General features: G+C 38.2%; 2 protein-coding genes across 2 annotated transcripts in view; one reads left to right on the top strand and one right to left on the bottom strand.

The window, feature by feature from the left end:
• Positions 1–52: 52 nt before the first annotated feature.
• Positions 53–23,023, bottom strand: part of LOC138136464 (xaa-Pro aminopeptidase ApepP-like) — a 47,478-nt gene continuing 24,507 nt past the window's right edge. The window contains exons 2-9 of the mRNA XM_069055656.1: positions 2,640–2,863; positions 1,723–2,396; positions 1,399–1,669; positions 1,140–1,353; positions 857–1,090; positions 726–806; positions 499–674; positions 53–451 (exon numbers count right to left, since the gene is read on the bottom strand). Of these exons, the coding sequence (XP_068911757.1) occupies positions 245–451; positions 499–674; positions 726–806; positions 857–1,090; positions 1,140–1,353; positions 1,399–1,669; positions 1,723–2,396; positions 2,640–2,863 (2,081 nt within the window). The 3' untranslated portion in view covers positions 53–244. The remainder of the gene's footprint in view (positions 452–498; positions 675–725; positions 807–856; positions 1,091–1,139; positions 1,354–1,398; positions 1,670–1,722; positions 2,397–2,639; positions 2,864–23,023) is intronic.
• On the top strand, positions 5,557–7,046 carry LOC138136465 (WD repeat-containing protein 5B-like). Its single transcript, XM_069055657.1, has one exon. The coding sequence runs from the start codon at positions 5,631–5,633 to the stop codon at positions 6,897–6,899; it is 1,269 nt and encodes a 422-aa protein (XP_068911758.1). The 5' UTR covers positions 5,557–5,630; the 3' UTR covers positions 6,900–7,046.

Here is a 23,023-nt window from a genome sequence, read left to right on the forward strand (position 1 = left end):
GGCGCGCCATCTGAGAACAGTCAGAGGCGGAGGGGGCTGGATCGAATCGATAAAATTTCTTAAATTATTTATTAACGAAACAGTTACAAATAAACAAGATAAAACATAAAAAATACTTAGTCTACGGGTGCACATTATAAAAATATTTTAGTTGCATGCACAGGTATACAATATAAAATTGACATTTAGATCAATGGCAGCCATTTAAAAATGGTCGAAATGCTAAAATACGCACAGTCTTCAGCTAAATTAAGAGAAGTTGATTGGAACACGTTGAGACAAGAAGTACCAAGAGTAGTAAAATCGATTGGGTTTTGTTGACGTTCCCGGTACCATAAAAGTGTTTGGTTCTGTCCATCATCCAATAAAATCCCTCCGTGAAGTTTAGTCTTTTTAACTCCGCCCCCACCTGGATCCTGATTTTGTCATTATAGTTGTTGAGCCATCTTATCTGCAAAAGACAAAATAGAAACTGGTACCGACCGGATGGACTGGTACCTGGTGGACTGACAACAAACCGAGATCGATCAGCTTGGGTTCGTATGGTACCAGAGTGACGGTTTTGAACCCGAGGAAAGTGCGTCCGTACTTATGCTTCAACCATCTCTTTTCGATCACTTCCATTACGTTTTCCAAACGAATACCAAAACCGGTCTCTCCGTAGTACCCAGGTTCTGGAAATCACCTCAGTTTTGAACCGACTATCAAGTATTGTTTTTCCTCACCGTTGGAAAGGAAGTACCCAGGTCTCAGTTTCTCGTTTTCGGGGAATGTCAACGGATTGTCAAAATATACAGAAATTGGAGCTAAATCAGAAAGTGTTAGGCTCAATCGGTACTAACAAGATCCGCGGTACCTTCGTGGACGCTGGAAAAAGAACCAACTCCGTGACTCGTACTGTGTCCGTAATCCAGACCGGCCTCCCAGAGCGGTGCCCTTGCCATAACATCCACAGCCGAACTCTTCAAGTTGTCTGGAAATGTGAGCATCGAGAGCTGGATCTGGCCAATCAGTACCCGCGTGTACGCTTCTTTTTGTTCCTTTGTGGGGGTACCAAAATGCAGAGTCCTCGTCACGTCAGTAGTACCATCTGGAACAGACCAATTGAGGGAAAAATCTTGACAGTGGAGTTTTAGTACCGAGGTACTGGCCGCCCGAGTCCAGGACCAGAGTACTCTTGTCTGTGATTTTGGCGTTGGTGTTGTTGGTGGGTTCGTAGTGGGGGAGAGCCCCGTTGGGTCCGTACGCCGCAATGGTCCTGAAACTGTTCCCCAGACTGTACTCCTGTTCGAAGCGGTACTCGTCGACGATCTTCACCACATCCAGTTCTGTAATTGCGGTACCGTCCTGGAACTAGATTGAGAATGAAAGAGGTGGTGACTGTTGGTACCCGTTTACCTTGTTGTCGAGGTAGGCGAAGAATTTGCACATGGCGGCGGCGTCGCGGATGTGAGCCTTCTGCATACCTCGAATCTCCACGGGGTTCTTCCTGGCCTTGAGTAGAATGATGGGGGACTGGTGGTGGAAGCGTTTCTGTTCCTTTGGAATGCATCTGGTGATGTTGCGACTTGCCCCCCAATTGTTGCCACACTGGGAGGGGATCAGGATCTTGGTGTAGGTCTGGGTCCAGGTCTTCAGGTCCTCGCAGATGTTCCCATAGTCGATCACTCTTCAAATTGAGATAACAGCATTGGTCCAAAAGTAGTTCCTTGTGGTACTTACTCGACAATCTCGTTGGTCTTGGTCCTGGTCTCGTCGAAGTACTTGAAGACGTTGTTGTCCACCAGCTGACTCTGGTTGACGTAAAACTTCACCCGGTTCATATCCAGGAGGAGATAGCTTCGCACGAAGGGGTTGGAGGGAATGTCTCGCCCCCTGATGTTCAAGAGCCAGGCGATCTCGTCCAGCGCCGTCACCACCATGGCGTCCACGTGGAGCCTGCGCAGCCGCCCTCGCACCTCCTCCACTTTCTTGGTCCACGGCTTGCCGGAGTACTTCTCCTTCAGAACGAAGACGTTCTTGTTGCGTCTGGGAGGTCTCCCGGTGGTCCACATCACGTCGATCAGGTTGGTCTGCACCTCGACAAGAGTCCAGTTGGTGCGGCGGAGCTCGTTGCTCAGTTGGTCCCACCGGTACTGAGCTACGAGTTTGGGGTCGGCGCCGAGCACTCCCCCGCTGGGGTAGATCTGGTGCAACCACTGAGTCAGCGTGGGAACCCCCACGAAGTTCTCGCGCATCAATCTCCAATGGCAGTCGATCTGGTCGTCGGCTTGGAGGTGGTACCGGCTGTCGGTCCAGAGCACGGCGGTGTCGTTGGTGATGACGGCGTCGCCGTAGCTGCCGCTGAAGCCGGAGATGTACTGCAAGCGCTTATCGTAGTCTTCGACGAATTCGTTCTAGAATTAAACAAAAAAGTGACGTTTGGTCCAGAACCGGTACTTATACTCTCTTTCCTTTCATCAGGTACTTTTTTCGCTTTGTCCCATTTGTTTATCATTTTCAAAGACTACAATACACGAACGAAACGCCAAAAACAACTGACAGAGCGTTTCATTTTAAAAGTTGTATAAATTTGAGTCTCGCAAAGGTCTGCTTTGGGACCGTTACTGTTCGTGATGATGTATTTTTTAAGTAACTACCTGGTGTTCATCTTGGGAGGGTATGATGTAAGCATCTATGGGAGGTATTCGCGTTACTGTCTCGTTAACCATCAAACTTCGAAGTTTTGTTACTCTTTGGAGGGTGAACACTCTGCTCGGGGGTTGGGGGGCGTTTCCGCTTTTGGGACAGGCCTTGCGAAGCTCTCCTGATTTTCTCAATTCGGTGACGATGTCGTCGCAAGAAGTCAAAGATATGAAAAAACCTGAATAGAAGAAAAACGAATGTTAGAAGAAACGAACAAAGGAAAATCTGACAACGCTTAGTTTATTTCTAACGGGCCTTCAAATAAATTTATATTTAGCGCAACCTATGGAAATTCAATTGTTTGCAACATTTTTCCAGCGTAGAAAATGACACAAGAAACGTCTGATATTTTAAAATTAGGTTAGAAAATATTTTTAATTTTTGTAGTGCATTCTCCCTATTCCCCCTCCACGGAATATGACAATATGAAATTTGGAAAAAGCTTACTATGTAACTTGTGTAACTCCGGAGAATAATTGGTTACCTACAAAAATTACTTTACACTGTTAACAGAATTAGAATGTCGCCTACGCCTACTCTAAATATATATTTATTTGAAGGCCCGATATATCTTTTTCTGTCATTTCTTTCTGTGTGGAGTGAATTTTGAAAATAAGTCAAAACTCCAGTATTTTATAATTTTAACAAATGAATGTATTACCTACTATACAATAAGTATTTTTGAAAAAAAAATCTAATTTAAAATTGTTTACATTTACATTCTTTTGATTTCATTCTCAAAGCATTAAAAAAAAATAACAAAAGAACCAAGAATAAGTTGAATAAGCTATTAAATAAATATTTTACTAAGAAATTCTGCGAAACAAAGTAAGAACTAAGAATGATAAACATTTTTTATTTTCAAAACGAAATATGAAAGGAAAGAAATGAGGTTAAATTCAGAGGTATTTTAAAAGTATCACTCTGTATATATTGCAAAAATGTTTTTCAAAAATACAAGACGAGATGAGTTTGTTGTGAATACTTCTAGCATTTGAAAAACTTAATAGAGGACTAATACGACCTTCTTATCTTTTCTGTCTCATTTTTTCTAATTTGCTAATTTGATAATGAGGGTTGACATAATTGGAAACTTAACTATTGTACCCACAGATGTCGCTGCCAAGGAAGCAAATAAATCGAATGTTTAAATGTAACTACTAAAGCATTACACGTTTATTGCTACTTTGTTCTTATTTATTAATATTCTTGATGTCTTTTTGTATTTTGTTGTTGAGCATTACCTGAATTGTCGTCATCTTGGCTTAATACACATAGATGTCGTTGTTGCTAGTGTATTTATCCTACCCATATTTTAATTTTTTATCTTTATTCTCTATTTTCCTGTGATTACATTTACTAATTATTTATTAAAATCCTTTCATTAACGCAATAGTTTGTGTATTACACATTACTGACTGACTTTATAAATACAGAGTTGATGACTTTATGCTTGATGCCGCAGAGAGAAATTTATTTAGTTTCTATTGTTTATAACGACATATGTCAAAATTGAAAAATACAATAAAACAATTAGGTAAAACGGAACGTTTATTATTATTTTTTAAATTAAACGTCAACGTCTTCACTCTTGCCCCAATTCCGCATCGCCACGCCTCTCGCGCCGCCATTTTTTTGATAATACGTAAGAAATTCAAATATCTTCGAGGAGCAGGACCGCATAACAACCACAAAAGTCTTAAGAATTCCTCAGAAAAATCCTTAGCAACCCTCGCACCACCCACCACCCCTTTTGACCGGTCCAACGCCATTCACTTGACCGAGCGGCCCCACTTGCCCCCAACACATCTGTCCAGTTGTTGCATTTTAGGGCAGGTTATTGAAGGGTTGAGAGTGCGTGGGAGTGGAAACAATAGACTTGACGTCAACGCAGTGCCAGGGTGGCATGAGGGCGAACAGGTCTCCCCGTATGCAATGGCCCTTCGCCCTTTCGCGTCTCATTTGTTGGCGGGGGTGAGCACGAAAGGAGACGCTTCGGGGGTGGGTCGAGCTTCAGGGCGATCGATAGGGTTGTGGCCCTGGTGTGTGTCACAGGCAGCTTTCTGCGATCAGGATGTTAGAAAAAACAGGGGTTGGGGTTGTTTACGGCGACGTTTGCCAGGGTCAGCCGGTCTTTAACCCCCAGGTTCAGCTCAAACTGACGTCAACAACCGACCAGGATCGCATGGGTTGCCGGAGGTACAATGTAAACAACTGCGGGGCAGACAAACAGAGGAAGGTTTCGTGTGGGCGGCGGGACTGGGGGGCCAGACGAGCGGAGAACATCTCTGAACCTGAATCGACCAACGGAGACGCGAAGAACTGACACTTGGAAGTGTTGCGGCGGAGAGCTCGAATAAATGAGGAGAAAAGCAAAGAATCACTTTAAAATGGCTCCGCTTCGATCAGTTCCATGTTTCGCATAGGCTGAGGAAGTATTTTTTCATGTCTTTGATTGAAGCTGCAGATGTCAAATGGCAAATATTGTGTGACAAGAGCATAGTAGTTGCTTTTCAATTCTTTTTACCTCAACACGTTAAACTTTGCTATTTCTATTTGACAAGTTTTATTTTTTAACACACTGTTAGATTAATTTGTACGCACAACTGTCAAAATAAAATTAATTCGCATATTGCAACAAATAATTATTAATTATGTAAAAGAAAATTGTTACCGATATCTCATTTATTTGTGGTTATGTCTCCTAAAGAAAGTAAATCATTTCGACTCATTGTGGTGTTAACCTCACTTTTTTTATTAATTGAACTCAGTTCTGAATAGATTATTTTTATGTTGAGGCGTTTTTATGATCCTCTATGTATATGTGTTACTCTTTTTTTGGCACTTCAACGTTGCCACCTGTCTGAAATAGTGTTGTGTGGCAACAACAGCAAACTGTCACCTGTCAAAATTTCAAAAAATCGAATGTATTAATCCTCATCAAAATGTTCGTGTCCGCCGGCATCGAACTCAAACTCCACACCTGCAATGACGACGGGGTGGAAAACCACCCCGTCCAGCACCCACCCTCCCAGTCGAAGATAATCAACGTGTCTTTCTGCAACGACAACAGCTACATCGCTTTCTTGCGCGAAAACGAAAAACCCCAGATCCTCTCCACCAAAGATCGCCAGAACGTCCGCCTGATCCACACCATCAACGTTTCGAACATCTCGGCGCTCACCTTCAAGCACAACACCAAGAAGAACATCGCGATGGGTAGCAAGACCGGAGACGTGATCATGTACGACACCAAGTCGCGGAACGTGTCCAACGTCTTCGCGAAAGTGGCCGAAACGATCAAAGCTCTGGATTTCACTTGCGACGACCAACAACTGTGCGGTCTCGACGGGAACGTCTTCTTCGTCTTCCCAGAGATCAACGCCAACAACCACCTGAAGAAGTACAAACAGGCGTCGGAATGTAGCTACTTGAAGTGCCACCCCTTCATACCCAACAGGGTGGCTGTGGGTTGCAAGAACGGACGTGTGGGCTTGTGGGACGTCCAAAGCGGAGTCGAGATGGTCAACTTGGACCTCCTAGCATGTCCGATTTCGGGAGTTTCGATGTCTTCTTGCGGGAACTTCCTCGTAGCTGCTGGCAAAGACTTGAAGATCTGCGGAGTCGACTACGACACAGGTACTTGCAACTTCCAGTACCACCTGGAGCAAGATCGCGCCGTTACCAGCGTCGATCTGAGTCCCGATGACAAGTTCCTAGCGGTGGGACTTGCCGACGGTACTCTCAAACTCTACGACATCAAGCTACACATGAAGTTGGTCTACTCGGCGAAATTGCATTCCTCACCAGTCAACATCATAGCTTTCGAGAACAAAGAGAAAGAGTGCAATTCGAATTTCTCGTCGATGATGAAGCTCTCCGATCAAGAGTTGAAAGGGATCGATAGTCTGGAGGCTTGTTCCAATGGAAATTCGCGGAAGAACAAGAGCGTGAAGAGCTTCAGGAGTTTGGAGAATCGCGACGACTCTCTGGAGAAGCTGAAGAAGAGTCTGTTGAAGGTGATCAAGGCGGAGATGGATTGTTTGGAGAATCAGCTCCACGAGCATTGTGCCAAGTTTCAGAAATTTCTCGACAACGAGTTTGACACCATCGATTCCATTATCAAAAAGAAATGGGACATTTTCAACGAGGGGGACATGAATCAAATTGTTAAAGCTATTTGTCCGGATGATTCCAAGACCGAGCACGTGTGATTAGGGGATTTTGTTTTGTAAGTTTGGGGTTCTGGTGGTTTACAATGCTTTATGTTGGCAACAGGTTCTGGAAATGTTCGTGTGGATTTTAGAATTTATTTTCAAATTATTTGTCGTAACAGATGATAATAAATGTATTTTATTGAATTTTGATGCAAAAAGTTAATTTTTTGTAGTTATGTCATTGTAGTTTTAAAAAGTCTATCTTTTTGTAACTAGTGATAAATTGCTTTTACTTTTTATAACTAGAGTCACAATGAAATTACTTTTTGTCACTCATAGCAAACAATAGGTACCGAGTGACTTTTAATGATTGAGACAAACATAGTGGGTTGGCATTCCGGAATAATTGGTACGCCTAGACATTTGTCAAAGGATTGTCTATTGATTCGCTTTCTAGGTTAAGATTTTTCCAAATTAATAAATCATGATAATGACAATTTCATTTATTTTGACTTTTGAACTGTCATATTTGAATTTGTTTGATAGTCAAGTTCAGTTCAGCAACACTGCAACCGGATATGTTTTTTTTTTGACAGATGTCTGACGTAACCGTTGAGGGACGTAACATTAACAGCAACAAAATGGTAGGTTATGAGAGTAAAAATTAATGGTAAAAAGAAATAAAACCTGAAATACATAACAATTACCTAAAAATTAACTAAAGAAAATGCTCAAAATGCCCTTCAATTTGTTCTAAACATGAATTAACTTTTCCTTTTAAGGGTCTCGAACAGATTCACCAGCATGTTTAATTTAATTTAAAACACCAAATGTCACTTGTCAAAGATGCGGCTGTCAGTGTCAAGTCGTGAAGTCGTGAACAACCGGAAGTTACTCCAGTTGTACCATTTAGAAATAAAATTAAGTATGATCAACTCAAACAGTCCTTCTTGATCACTTTACACTGTTTGATTCCTTTCTTCCTGACGCTTCTTTTGACGTATAAAAGTCAGATGTAACCCTCGTAGTTTCCAGAAAAAACGAAAAAAACTTAAGACGATTACATTTTGTTCAAATTTACAGATTCGATTGGCCAATGCTCCCTTATTAGGTATCGCATTCCATTGAATTTTACACTGTTGGATTCCTTTTTTCATGACACTTCTTTTGATGTAGAAAAGTTAGACATAGCCCTCTTAGTTTTCGAGAAAAACGAAAAGAACTTTGGAAAACCGATTATGTTTTGTTCCCTTTGCCATTAAATTTTACATTGTCGGATTTCTCTCTGAAAGATGCTTCTTTTGTGGTATAAAAGTCAGACGTCACCCACGTAAAATCCATTAAAAAATCAAAAAACCACCAACGTCGCATTTTCTCGATAATTACTATCGGCAATGCTATCTAGTGTAAAATTTGGTGAGAATTGTAATTTTGAGGTTAAGTGTTTATTAAGTGTCAAATTACTTGAATTTATCGGGGGTTCGTGTGAATTCTATTCTGGGCATGTTTAAGTAAAAATAATAAGAATTAATAAATAAGTGAAACCTGCTAAGCAATACTAAAACAATTTGAACGAAATTCAAAGCAATTGAATTTTATTTGAATCAAATAAATGTCATAATTTATAGTTACCAACATAGTATGAAAAAATAACTACCTAGGGTTTTTTAAATTTTACCAACCTAAAGCAACAGGTGGTGGTTTTTTGATTTTTGAATGGACCATAGAAAAAAGAAAAAAACGTTTCAAGACGAAGGCATTTGTTCAAATTTGCAGGTTCGAACGAACACCACGAAAAGTGTCTTCAAAATTCGATAGAAATCTTGTATAAAACGAGGTAAAAGCGTCTTTTTATAACACAGCGTATTGTTCATCTCAATGAACAATTCTCATGCCTGGTGATAAAAAGTATGGTTTTTACCTCTTGTTGTATAAATAAATAGCTAATTCTGTGCTTATTTTAACATTCTAACATTTCTAACTGGAAGTTGAAGCAGATAAAAACTGTGGAAAATGAAGATTGTCACAAGAAGGGTTTTTAGACAATGAAGATTAACGTAATTAAAATTAAAAGGCACGTCTAGAAAAGAATATTATTTCAAAGTACAAAGATTGTTAAACAATCGATTTGACAAAATCAATTCTAGGGGTTTTGTGTTTTTAAATTTTATGTTGAGAGCAGATATGTTTTTTATTTTTATTTTGTGATTTATTAACTACCACTATATGTCACATTATAGAAAAAGAAGCAATTGGAAAAATAAATAGAAGTGAAGGTCGTTATGTCGTTCTTGAAAAGATGGAGTTTTGGTATTTTTTCAGATTTCATGTTGGGAATAAGCTTTGACACTTTGTTTTGTGATTTGTTTTTATATTTGGAAATACCGGGTGACTTAATGAGAGAGATACTTAGTGGGTTGCCACTCCTGAATACATAATTGGTACAGTTGGTTGCAAAAAAAAAACGAGAAAAGGAAATTTTCCTAATGTAAATTCGGTTTTGTTCATTTGTCAATTAAATGTCTACTTGACAATACCTATCAAATAATTTTAAAAAATGTCACTGAATTTTGAACATAATTCCAACCTATTTCTCGTAACTGACAAAAAATGTGTCAATTTTATTCTGACAAAGAGTTGTATGCTGATTCGCTTTCTAGGTTAAGATTCTAGATGTAAAGTAAATTCAGGATGGACTGGTATTTCAAGATCAAATAATTTATTTTTGGCTTTGTGATTTTGTCTTAAAATAGTGACATGCAGGAAACAACATAACGCGAATTTAGCAATGCTCAATCCAACGTGAACTGTGTATACAATGATTTATTTTCACTTTTGAACTGTCATATTTGAATTTGACAGTCAAGTGTACCAATATAAAATCATAAATGTGTTGTCAACCGAACAAAAATAATTTCAATCATCAAAAGTCACCGGATAATTGTGTCTTATGTCCATTTTGCTAACTAGTATAGGTACAGGATTTCATAGTGTGACTCCATTTATTAAAGAGGGGGCACATCCTTCTTGTGACACGAATCATTTATGAAAACCCTGTACAACAATGAGACAAGTTTTGCATTGCAGCTCTGAATAACAGAAAACAGAATAAAGTGGCAACGAAATTTATCTGTGGAAGAGTGGGAAGCTGTTCATGACATAAAGATGTACGGTTGGCTTCAAAAAAAACGGGAACTGTCAGAAAAAGTTCTGTCGGGTTTTATTAAATTTTTATAGTTTGAAACGGTTTTTTAGAATTTAGGTTAAAAAACTGCACTTATGTGTCAGAAATACTACTGTCAAACAGACATAAATTGACAAATTAAATTTCCAATTCACATTAGGTCAAATTTCAGTTCCCGTTTTTTTTGAAGCCAAGTGTAATATGTCTGGGGAATCATGAGTTATCTCTGTCAACAGTGGCTCCATTTCAAGAAAAAACAGGTTAATTATGAGGATTAGCAGGGAAATAAATACGATTGTATTAAATAATTCGTCCCAAACACACGTGTCAATCTAGTGACTTAATTTTCTTGACGTATTTTTTAAACTATTTTGACATTTCTCCAGTTTCAGTTATGGCGTCCTTTGCGGCTTCAATTCGAAATAATTAATTTCGACGAACCCGTTTCGCGCGTACTTCGCGCACGCTTTTAGCTCGGAGGACAAGACTTTGACGTCTTGTTCGTGACTCGGTGGCAGAGGTACCGCAGCAACGACCCTATCGGGGCGACCATCGCGGCTACATGACGTCAACATCTCACCAGGAGCGCAGAAAAGCGCCGAGGTGGGCGAGTTGACAGCGCTAAGACAAAATAAATCCCTCGACGGTCGCGGAGCGTTGACCTAAATAGGGCCTTGAACTGGGTCGCAAGAGTTCGTGTGGGAGGCGCTATTGGAAAATGACGTCAACAAGGTACCAGGAATGCATAGGGCGAAGGACGTGGTGGGACCCCAACCCCACGAGCGGAAATGCAATTGGTGTCAACCTCTAGTTGTGACACGTTATTTCAAAATCGTTGTATTTATGCAAATTGTCACGAAAACGAGGGAAATTGATAAAATCTGTGTGGGGGCGGTTGCGGAAAATATGACTAATGAGTTATGGGAAAATTTTGGGTTTTAACAACAGTGTGCACAGGTTAACGACCTTACATTGATGAACGATAACAAGTAACAAAGAAATATTTAAATCTAGAGGATAGATAACAGAAAGATAATGAACTGAAGAGTAACCGACAAATTCTCTTATTGTTAGAACTTTTACAGATTTACTGTTCACACAATATTATTTTAAATATTAATTTTTCTATTTTGCGTTTAGAATAAGTCTATTCTAGCACCCAAATGACGTCATTTGAGTGCTTTAATAGGTCGTTGGCGTGTTAGAATAGACTAGTAAAATTTACTGTATTGATGTTGGTAGCGTGAAGTGTCAACTGACAGACGTCAAAAAATAAATCTCGCAGCGAACAAAGCAAATTAATAAATAACAATGAACAAAACGTTTAATTTTCATTCTGGGATTTGGACTTCTCCGGCAGTAAATTTTCTAACGTCTTTTGTGCAATTTGCCTAATTTGCGGCGGCGTTAGTGATAAACTTTCTTCAGCATTCATTTTCAAACATAAAATACGAAAATTTAAAAAATCTGACGTTTTAAATTCATTTTTTTCACAGCCGACTAATATTATGCGACATAAAAAATGTCACCAACCGCCGCAAAATTCCCTACATTTAAATTTTTTATTTTTTTATTTATAAAATGGTATAAACCGGCAAAATAGAAAAAATAGTATAAAAGATTCGTTGCAGAAGGTCCTTCACGCACTCATTTGTTCCTCAACTCGCCTTCTGCAACTTATATTTTAAGATACTATTTTATATCGGGTGTTCATTTAAATTTATCCTCAAAGTTGGCATTGAAGAGTCGATTGTGAACGCACCACAGAATACAGATCACGGATCAGCTGTTTAATCTAACCTCACTTTTGCATTGTTTGTGTTTTTACTCTGCAGACGGACGAGTGGTGCGTTCACAATCTACTCTTTAACGCCAAGTATTTCTTTAAAAGCACCCGGTGAACAAATATTTTGATAATCTTGAAACCCTTTTGGTCTTCTTACCTAATTTTCTTTTCTCAATCAATGACCCCAACGACTCAAAAGGACTCCACATGATTTTTTAAATGAAGAATTTTTTCTCACTAAATAATTATTACATCGCTTTTTGCTTCAAATAATTCTCTTCCGAGAATTGCGATACCAAGTTGGGATCATTTCCGTCGAAGCTAAATATACAGGGTGATTTACGAGGAATAATGAGCCCGATGGAATAGAAAATGCAACCCGCAATTCATCAGGAGAAAAACCCGGACATTTACCGCTTCGATGTCCGGCATTTTGTTCCAATGTATTGTGGGTTGCATTTTCTATTCCATCGGGCTCATTATTCCTCGTAAATCACCCTGTATATCATGCGATGCGTGAAAACCTGGGCTGAGTAGGCGTTGAATAAAGTAAACAGTGTAAAGTTTGAATTTCCCGCCGTTTGACACGAATGACATTTGTTTATGTTTAAACCGCACATGATTGTTTTCAGCAAAGGATCCCCTTAGATATTTGCTTCGAGAATAGGAATCGCTTGTTATTCTATTTTTAATGTAAAAGATTCCAAAGAAAGACAAAAAACACGGAGATTTTTTGTTTATAAATTTTAGGTTAGCTGTCAACATTCTCTAATTACAACTGTCAATCTACACTTTAAAAAAGCAAAACAATTGACGGTTTACAACCCCTCCCCAGCCCAGGATTTTAAAAAAGGGTAAGATTCCCATGAGGGTTTGTAACACATTGCTTTGTTTTTTATTTATTTATTCAATTATTTATAATAATTTTTAAAAATCATGGAAAATTACCACCATCACATGTTAGTTAGCTTCTGCACTTCTGCAGCTAACAACATAACACAAATAAAATATTAGTTTATAATTATAACAAATACATGTGCATCAATTTGTTCATTTAATTAATATTGATTAATTAATATTTTAATTTGCCAAAAAATATTTGATATGATGAGTAATAGAGTGTAGTATTTTTTGTTTAGCTCTTTTTAAAAGTCAATACAAAAAAATTTGCGAATAAGAGAATCCACAAAGAAATTTCGAAATAGATATGTATTTTCATTTTCTTTTTTCGTTACATTTCACGCTTTATTTTTTTTTGTCGATTTTTCCCCCACTTCCTTCCTCCAGTCCTCCACCCGTCACGTTTTTTCCCACCGAACCGCCGCACCACTCGATCCTTTTTCATTTCTCCAAGAGCGGCATCGATCCTTCCCACCACCGCGGCGGTCTGTTGATTTTCCTTTTTTGCCCCGGCAGGCGTGGGAAACTGCTAGCACATGACGTCAACACCTCAGCAGGATTCCATGAATGCGAAGAGATCGGCAAGAACATAATGGAATCACCCTTCGACGGCACAGTGGCGACAACGAAGACCTCGGAGGCCCCTCCGGGATAAAATATAAGGATTGTCGAGAACCAGGGCGACATGAAAAACGACGGGTTTGGGGGTATCTACGGACGGAGAGGCCGCAAAACGGCTCACACTCTCACGCCAAAAGGCGCCTCTCGGACTCGCCGGCCTCACCAGCGACCCAACCCGGAAGCGAAGAGGAGCGCGGAGGTGGGTGCGATTTTTTTCGGACAAAAATTTTTAACACTCGAACCGTCGTCGTTTTCTGCGCCGTTTCTCTCCAGATGGAAGGATTTTTCCGTGTTCGGACATCTGGTCCAAGAGCGATAACATTTCAAGTGGGCATTGATACGCGCGGGTGGGTGTCGTACCAGTTTAAAAAGGAAATTTTAAATTCAATGCAGAATTGGCGTACACGGTGTGGTCGGATCTCGATGGATCGTGTGGACGGATTTTTGAATTGGTGTCGTTTTGATTTTTAAGTCGTCGACGATTGCCGGAAGTGTGATGACCGGTGTCTTATCGACTGTTGTTGATCTACCGCAAAACGTAAACAATGTCCATTACTCATTATGTAGGTGCGTGCTGGTTTCCGCCAGTAAAGAAAGGTTGGTGTCTTTTCGGAGGAAATGGGAATATCGATTGACACACGAGAATCGGATGATGTACCGAGTGTGCAGCTTTTTTATGACGTTCTTGTTAACGTAACGAGGTGGGAAAAGCTTGAGTAATATCGAATGAAACAATTTATTTCTGCGCTGAAAATAACTGAAAAACATGTTCGTGACTAAAAACGTGATAGGAATAAAGTCCATTCAAAAATCAAAAAACCACCACCTGTTGCTTTAGGTTGGTAAAATTTAAAAAACCCTAGGTAGATATTTTTTCATACTATGTTGGTAACTATAAATTATGACATTTATTTGATTCAAAATAAAATTCAATTGCTTGGAATTCCGTTCATATTGTTTTATTAGCAGCACGTTTCATTTATTTATTGATTCTTATTATTTTTACTTAAACATGCCCAGAAAAACAAGACATTAATAAACACTTAACCTCAAAATTACAATTCTCACCAAATTTTACACTAAACAGCGTTCCCCATAGTAATTATTGAGGAAAATGCGACGTAGGTGGTTTTTTGATTTTTGAATGGATTTTAATTACGCGGGCAGTACTCAAATTAAAAAACTGCACTGTGCTATAGTCCAATTTTTACCCTTTTGACGTGACGTCACGATTTCCTTCCTCGCTTTCTCTTTATTGAAACGACAGAAACAGAAAAAAAACAAAAAAAAAGGCGCGTTTATTTATTGATGGTCACTTTGAGGTTATTTTATGCTTCTGTCAATTTGACAATTTTTAATTTATTTCACTTATTACATTGATTACAAACATAACCTTTCGAAGCAATTGTCAACAAATTTGACACATTTATAGTTATTTATGATCAATTCAAATTTGTTTCTGATCCTAGCTCAAAGTAAAGTTACTAGATAATGACGTCATCGCAAAAGGGTAAAAATTGGACTATATCTGCACAGAACAGCTTTGCCTTTTTGTTTTTGTCAAATCTGTCACATTCGGCCAATCGACAAATAAATGTCACGATTCAAATTTAATTTCGACACATTTTGCCAATTATACAGAGTGATCAACAAGAAAACAAATCACGAGTGCTACCTCATCTTTTGTTTTATCGAAACGTCTTTCTTAGCTTAATCGTACACAGTCGTTTTATTGGTTGCCTACCTCTCTAAAAATCTATTAATTAATCATTTAATTAATTAATTAATATCTTCAATATAAAACTCATTTTACCACTTATTCTGGGATAAATGTTTTGCCGAAATCGAAAACTATTTTCAAGGTTAACATCAATACCGTTGCTTTAAAACTGACGTTTGTTTGACATTTCAACGAAAAATCTGCTTATCAGTGGCGTCGGGTTGGGAAAGAAAGCTTGTAAATTACCCATTCTTAGGAATGTAAAATGTTTCTCTTGTTTATTTTATACAGGGTGTTATTGAAAGTTGTACAGATATTTTAACCACGAACTACTGGCTTCATGTAGAACTCGGAAAAAATATCTAAAAAATCCTATGTCAAAAAATAAAATGACATTTATTTTTTGAGCTACAATTTTTTTTAATTGCTTTTAGTCTTCTATGTTGTCCTACAACTTTGTAGGTAAAATCTCGGCACATTTTAAAAATACACCCTGTATAGGTATCATGTTTTATAAAATGTACGCCAATGCGAAGTAACCAACAGGAAATATGCTTTAAAACAAGGAAACCGCATTGGTGTACGTTTTATAAAATATGGTATACAGGTGTATTTTTAAAATGTGTCGAAATTTTACATACGAGGTTGTTTGACAACGTAGAAGACTAAAAGCAATTAAAAAAAATTGTAGCTCAAAAAATATAAAATACAGTTTTATCTGTCTAAATTTAGTTACTTCGCGCTCGTTGTCATTCGCGGTGTACCACCAGGATCATTTCTTGGACAGATGTTGTTTAGTCTTGTAGTAATGATGCACCCCACACATTAAAGGAATTTAAAATTTTTGTAGGCGAGACTACTGTATTTAATTCCTATATTTTGTTAGATCTGTTTGAAATATTAAATGTTAACCTAAATTAACAGTGAATTTTAAAAATCTACAATTTATCCACTTTCAGTGCATAATGTCAAAGTTTCTGACATTCTTTTGAATGTTGTAGTGACATACTTTTCCGCACTAGTGCGGTAAAGTGCGAGGTAAAATTTTTGTACATTTGTTGTGATTTCGTTGGTGTCAAAGTTGTTACAGCATCTCGATGTATGAAGAAATCTGACAGAAGTCTTCAGCCTACTTCATGAGTATTGTAGTGTTTTATAGAATTACAGAAATAAAACATTCGATTCATGGAATTCGTTTTTTTCTCGCTCTTTTTAACAGCTTGCGCCATTTCGTTTATCTGATTTTCCTTGCCCTATACTCCGTTCACTTGCGCAATGTAATAATCACGTGCAGTCAGTCCCTGAGTTGCCAATCGTTAAAGATTCTCCGTATCGGGTAGGGAGTCCTTTAAGAAAAAAAAATCAACGGCGTCACATACTCCTGAAATTCGTAATCAAGAAAAATCGCGTAAATAACAAGGAATGACGATTTGGACGGTGGTTGTGACCTAAATAAGTGCGACACTGTCACTGAAATGAACATGGTGGAGTTGATATGCTATTTCTATTTTTAATCGTTGCATGTTTGTTAGTCTTGTCCAATACCAGGCAAGCACAAAATTTTCTTATTATACAACTTAAGTGAACAGAGTATAGAATCGACTGTAATTACACAAGAGGTTTCATTTAGTCGGATAAATATTTTTTGCAACGAAAACGTATTGCTTAGCAATTTTTCGAGTCTAATTGTCAAGCAATTAGTTTGAGTTGCAAATAAATATTTTTCCTGACTAAATGAAATCTCGAGTGTAATTCGGCGAGACAATTTAATGAATGAACAATACAAATTTAATTTTTTTATTTGGTATTAAAGGTATTAGATGCCTAGCAACTAAAGGTATAAGTTACCTGATTTGCCGGATAAAAGTTAGGGCAAACTTTTATCCGCTGTCAAAGTGACAAAATCACAGCGCCTTATGAGATTTTTTATACATGAATTAAATTGTCAAAATTAATGAATGTAGGATTGTAGGTAGATGCAAAAATCTATCTAAATTCCTTACAAGTAAAATAAAATAATTAGAATATTTCGACTTAAACGAGTTTATTTTCCAATTGAAAAATCAATTTTTTGGTTTAACATTTTTTAACTTTTGAAACAACTTTTCTCGTTTTGTGTACACTCTCAAAATTTTTGATTTCTATTGCTTTGGTCGAGGAATTTAATTCTAAAATGGAGTACATTTTTCAATAAAAAAGAACATTTGTAAGACACATTTTTGATACACCAAAAGAAGGTCTTTTTGTGCTTCGCCCAGTTGCCGACCTTGACTTCGTCTCTATCTTCAATCTCTGGGCTTAGCACAAAAAGACTCGCTTTTACTCTTAATGATATAATATACAATTTTTTAAAATAATTTGTAGCCCTTTGTAGCCTTTTTGTGATATGAAATAAAGTATTTTTTAATACCAAGACCTAATTTTTTATCGGATAAATTTTTCAATTTTACGAAAACTTTTTGCTTTGACAATTGTACGAGTTGAATTTGGGCATTTTTATTCTGGTTAGACCCGAGAGCTTTAGCTCGAGGGTTTAATCTTTGAATAAAAAGGGCCAAATATCAACGAGTAAAATTGTCTAAAGCAAAAATGTTTAAGTGAAAATTGGGAAATTTATCAGATATAAAAAATCAGGTTGTGTTATTTTTGGCAAGATTAATTCCAGAGCACAAACTTTAACGTTAATTATTTATTTATAATACTTACAGTTATTAAAAACTCAATTATTAAAAACAACTTGAAAATCTGACAGGAGTAGCATGCAATTTTAATCACTTTTGACAGATGACAGAGTAGCAGGATGTTTTAACCACGATAAACATTTGTGATTGGATGAAAGCAAGCACTCTGATTGGCTGAACACGCACGTTTGATGTATGTGTATGGGAATTAATCAAGCATATTTTCTGCATATGGAACCACAATGTAACAAATAAGATTCTGACTTTATTTTTAAATTTACAATTTTTAACATTTGAGGTAAATTTTAGACGCCCAAAAGACAAATTTTTGAATGTTAATCCCAACGAATTCTTTAGATTTAATTTTTTTAATAATCATTCAGTTCGATACTAGTGAAGAAACGCAAAAACTATTCCATTTTTCGAACCAAGGACACATTTTGGGTTCCGAAAGACGAACGTCCTTGGAGAATTTTCGAATTTTCTGTTGAAACAAGAAAAACAAATAAACAAGCAAAGAAGAATGCCACTTCGAGACCGCAATGATCACACCTCGCCTCCTGCCACCGCCGCCCCACACTTGATCAATTTAACAATAAACAAAACACGCGCCGCCGTCCCCAACAAATCCATCGACGTCCGTCCCCTTCTCCTCGATGTAACCCTGTCATTTTCCGATACTCCGGTTTGGCGGCCCCGAACGGCCTCCTCCTCCATTGGCGCGGCCAGCGCCTTTTCGGCAACGATTTCCGATAACCCTCCGGCTGATACCGGCGGGTCCCAAAATCCACCACCCCACCTTCCTACCGCCCTGTTCCTTTCCAATATTTTCAACCGAATAGAGGGCGCGTGGCCGGGGTCCCGGTGCCAATCAATTTCCCCAATGATTTCCGATAGCGCTCGCCCACCGTTGTTTTTGCGCTTGGGGTTGTTTTCTTTTTTCGCGGAAGTGACGACCGAGGCGGCAAGGGGCGCACGTCGCCGTTGCTGGGGCCCTGCTCGCCGCCGACGGCGGGGATTGCCACGGCGGCTACGATTAAAACGTTTAGTTGGGAAATGCGAAAAGTGTCGTTTTCAAATTGCACAAAACAGGAGTAATCGCAGACGAGGAAATTTTCGATTCATTTTCCAAAATTCAAATTTGACACTTTTTTGGAGATCTCAAAAAAATCACACTGACGTTTTCGGTTTTGTCCTCATTTTTCAATTGGGTGTTTTGCTTTTCACATTTTTTTCTTGTTCTTTTTCGACACGTTTTTTTTTTCAAAAACTTGAAACTGCAAACTGACATATTCTGTTTATTATCTGATTATTTTTTTGATTTTTTTTTGTGTTATTAATTTGCTGTTAATTTACACGGAGGATGTTGACGCTTAACACGTGCCCCAGCTCAGATTAAAACTGTTAATAGTTTGCAGATGTAGCGAGTAAAGATACATACTGGTTATAATTAATTATAGAACCACTATGTAGTCGTAATTTATCAAAGTAAGATGATCTCTTTATGAGCAACATATTTTCTACAGGGTGAATCCGAATTTGACCGACAAACTTTCAGGGTAGATTCTACGATCAAAAATAAGCATAAAACTCTTAATACATATGGGGTCAAAAACGTTTAGTTTGCGAGATAATAAGAAAAAAACGTAAAAACAATTACGATCTGAATTCCTTGGATTTTATGGGGTTATCTGTGCATTGAACAGGGGGGCGAAATATTGACAATTTTTGTTAATTGTACAGAGCTCTTTTTTATTTTTGTACGTTTCATCAAAAAATTCCACCCAATTCCTTTTGTTGCTGGTAGAAATTTTTAGTCGATTATCTCGCAAACTAAGCATTTTTGACCCCATATGTATAAAGAGTTTTATGCTTATTTTTGATCATAGAATCTGCCCTGAAAGTTTGTCGGTCGAATTCGGATACACCCTGTATAATGTTTTTTTTACAATCTACAAAGTGATCAACAAGAAAACAAATCAAGAGTGCTATATACCTCACCTTTTGATTTATCTAAACGTCTTTCTTAGCTTGATCGTACGCATTTATGTATACTTGCTATACAGTCGTTTTATTGGTCTCTTGAAAAATTTGTTATTAATTAATTATGTAATTGTTAATAATTAATGCTTTATCTTCAATGGTAAAACCCATTTTACCACTTATTCTGAGATAATTGTAGCTTATAATTACAGTTCAAGGTTAACAACAGCACTCCGTTGCTTTAAAATTGACGTGTCTTTGACATTTCAGCGAAAAATCTGCTTACCAGTGGCGCCGCATTTGGCAATAAAGCTGGTAAATAAGCCATTCCTACGAATGTAAAATGTTGCTTTTGATTATTAAAGACATTTTCTCAATTATCAGATATGTAATAATAATAGATGTTTACTTTTTGATCACTTTGTATATTAGAGGTGGCAAAATTCAGTTTACTACTTCTAACAATAATTTAGCCCTGAAGCATTAATCTTAAGATCATTAATTTTATTAAATTTCTTCATGACAGTTCGTAAAAATTTTGTTTTGCCAGGATTATTTTATTACGCGTTTTCCCCTTCATCTCTCTTTCCTTTTTTTTCCATTATTCCTTTTTAAACAAACACCGAAGCCAAATAAAGTGGGAGTCGTGGTTCTGGACCGACTCCGTGGCGTTCCCCCCACGCGCCGCCACCCCCACCCGGTCGCTTCTATTTCGGGGCGCTGCAACGGCGTCCGCCGCCATTCAACAGGTGTCGCCGGTGAAAACTGAAAGCGTCGCGTTTTCAGCGGTGCTTTCACGCGAGCGGCGTCTCACCTAGCAGGACCGCAGGAACGGCGAGGGCGTCGCGACGCCGTCTGCAGTTATCGAGCGGATTACGTGTGCGGAAGGGAGGGTTAGCGCGAGCTTAAGCTCGTGATAAACCGTCGGAGGCGTGGGAGCTCATCGCCGGATTCGGATCACAGGGAAGCATGCGGGATGGGAGCTCCGAGTGCATAGGAGAGGGCCGGGAGGGATGCGGGTGCAGCAGGAGCGTGGGAAAGCTCGCGGAAAAGCAGGAAATTTCGTTTTGTAATCCGAGTGGTTGTTTTGTTTGATTTAACCCAGCAACATTTTCATGTCCTTCGCGTCTTCGTTGACGATTTTTTGGGAGATGAGGCCCGGAAGGACGGGAATCCATTTCGTTTCGATCTCAGGTCTGGGTCGGAGTCCTTCGCACTTGCAGATTTTCGTCTGGACGATTACGGGTTTGGTGAAGCGGGGATTGTCGTGGGTCATCCTGTTTTTCACCCACAGGACGGTGTGATTTTTTCGCACAGGTTCTCGAGGTTCCAGGTGGTGCATTGTGCCGCAAATGAAAAATTTGAAATTTTCTACCACCCGTCTGTACTCTTCGCAACGGCAAATTTCCATTTTCTTTTTGAAGACGAAAAATTGGGGGGTTTGACAAGTCGGAAACGTCACTCACAAAGTGAACAACAAAAACGAATCATCATTCTTTTTTTGATTTATATGTTGCCACACAACGACTCTTTTTGCTGTACCCCAACGTTTGTATTGGGTGATTCAAAATGATTGTGGATAAATATGGCAGCTATGTACGAAAATGTATGTGGCAACTGTGTGAGTGGGGTAGAGGTGACATTTTTTTGACAGTTCATAGTCGCGCAATTTTGAAAATTGCCAAGTCAATGTGCAATAGTATAAAAACAATCAAATGCATGCTTATCCAATGTCATACAAGATGAGGTTATATTAACGGAAACTGTACATACATTATCTATCTGCATCACTATTTTTCATAACTGTTAAAATCACTGAAACAATAATTTCAACAAAATTAGCCCAACTCACGAAAACAGTTTTATTGTTTTCAATTGTCATAAATTCTCATTTTTCTACTTTGTAAACTGCCTCTTAACTGCCCTAAAGCAAAATGAGCAGATAACGAACCGTTGCCCTAGACAACACATTCAACGTTACATTTCTGACAGTTCTTGAAAATTTTGTCAAAACTGTCAAAAGCAAATGGAAAACCATTTTTAAAAGATTTGGAAGCTTCAGGGACGTCGTTTCAAACAATAAAATTTTGTATGCAACTCGTTTCTGGGTAAATTGGGGTTTTCTAATAGCCCTCGAGGCCTTAAAACCCTCGCTACGCTCGTGTTTTAATCTTGTCCCTCGGGAGATTGGAAAAGCCCAATTTACAAAGAAACTCCTTGCATAAATAACTACAGCGTGATCAACAATGACTCAGTCTGTTGGTAATGAAACAGTTTAAAAATATTGGTATTTTTTTGTCTCACAATTGGCACTGACAGGATGTTTTAACTTGACACGACATTAAAAAAAATTTAGGTTATGTCGGTTATGTTTATGCCACGGCCACCTAGATATGACAAGAGACAAGTCTCTTATCCGGCCCTGCGCGTCAGCAAAATGTTTGTGATTTCGAAATGACATTTAACGGGGATACCTAAGCTCCCTCTTTTGAAACGAAGTCAAAAGCACAAAAATGTGTAATATTGGTTGCATACTTTTTTAATTCAAATCAAACATTAAACCCTTGGTAATCGTTGCAGTACCTCTTTTATTAAATTTTACAATGTGTAGTTTCCGTTGCTCTTGTTTTCTAATTGCATAAATGGCAAAAAAAAAAATTGTTAAAAAAATTAATGCTAGTAGGCAACCAATCGTGCACCGTACCGCAACGCACCCTTCAAAACAAAAATAATGCCTTGAACTACGAATGCGCACGGCCGGATAGACTAAAAGTCTATCGTTATATCTAGGAGGCCGTGGTTTATCCTATTACAAAAATTAACCTTTGATGGTAAATGTCAATTTGCCTGTCAAGGCTGTCAAAGCTGACAACCGGAAATGCGTTTAGGTTACAGTGGTACCAAAATCATTCAAATTTTCATTGTAACCAACAAAAGAGGTTATGTTGTTAGGCGTTGCGTGTTTGTGATTGGTTTACTGATTTTAGTTTACTCAGAGATACCAACACATGATGCAATTTGCATGAATTTTTCCAGAAGTTTACCCAAAGCAATTTCACGTTTTTTTCGTCAGTTTTAATCTAAATAATAGGTTAAAAATTTAAATAAGTCAAAAATAAAACTAGCTTTAGTTATTTATTTATTTATTTATTTAGCTATTCAGAAAGTATTTTAAAAACAGATTTAAAAAATTCTCACTACAACATATTTGAAGGCCCTCTGTCGACAAACTCGCAAAACATTACACTTTGCTCACTAGTGAGAAAATATTTTTCCTCACTGGTGATTCAATTGCCATCTTTGCTC

The sequence above is a fragment of the Tenebrio molitor genome, chromosome 8, assembly GCF_963966145.1.
Source record: "Tenebrio molitor chromosome 8, icTenMoli1.1, whole genome shotgun sequence".
Classification (NCBI taxonomy): Eukaryota; Metazoa; Arthropoda; class Insecta; order Coleoptera; family Tenebrionidae; genus Tenebrio; species Tenebrio molitor.

Bases quoted from the DNA above. Each gene is read 5' to 3' on its own strand.
- LOC138136465 (XM_069055657.1), top strand. From the start codon at position 5,631: ATGTTCGTGTCCGCCGGCATCGAACTCAAACTCCACACCTGCAATGAC.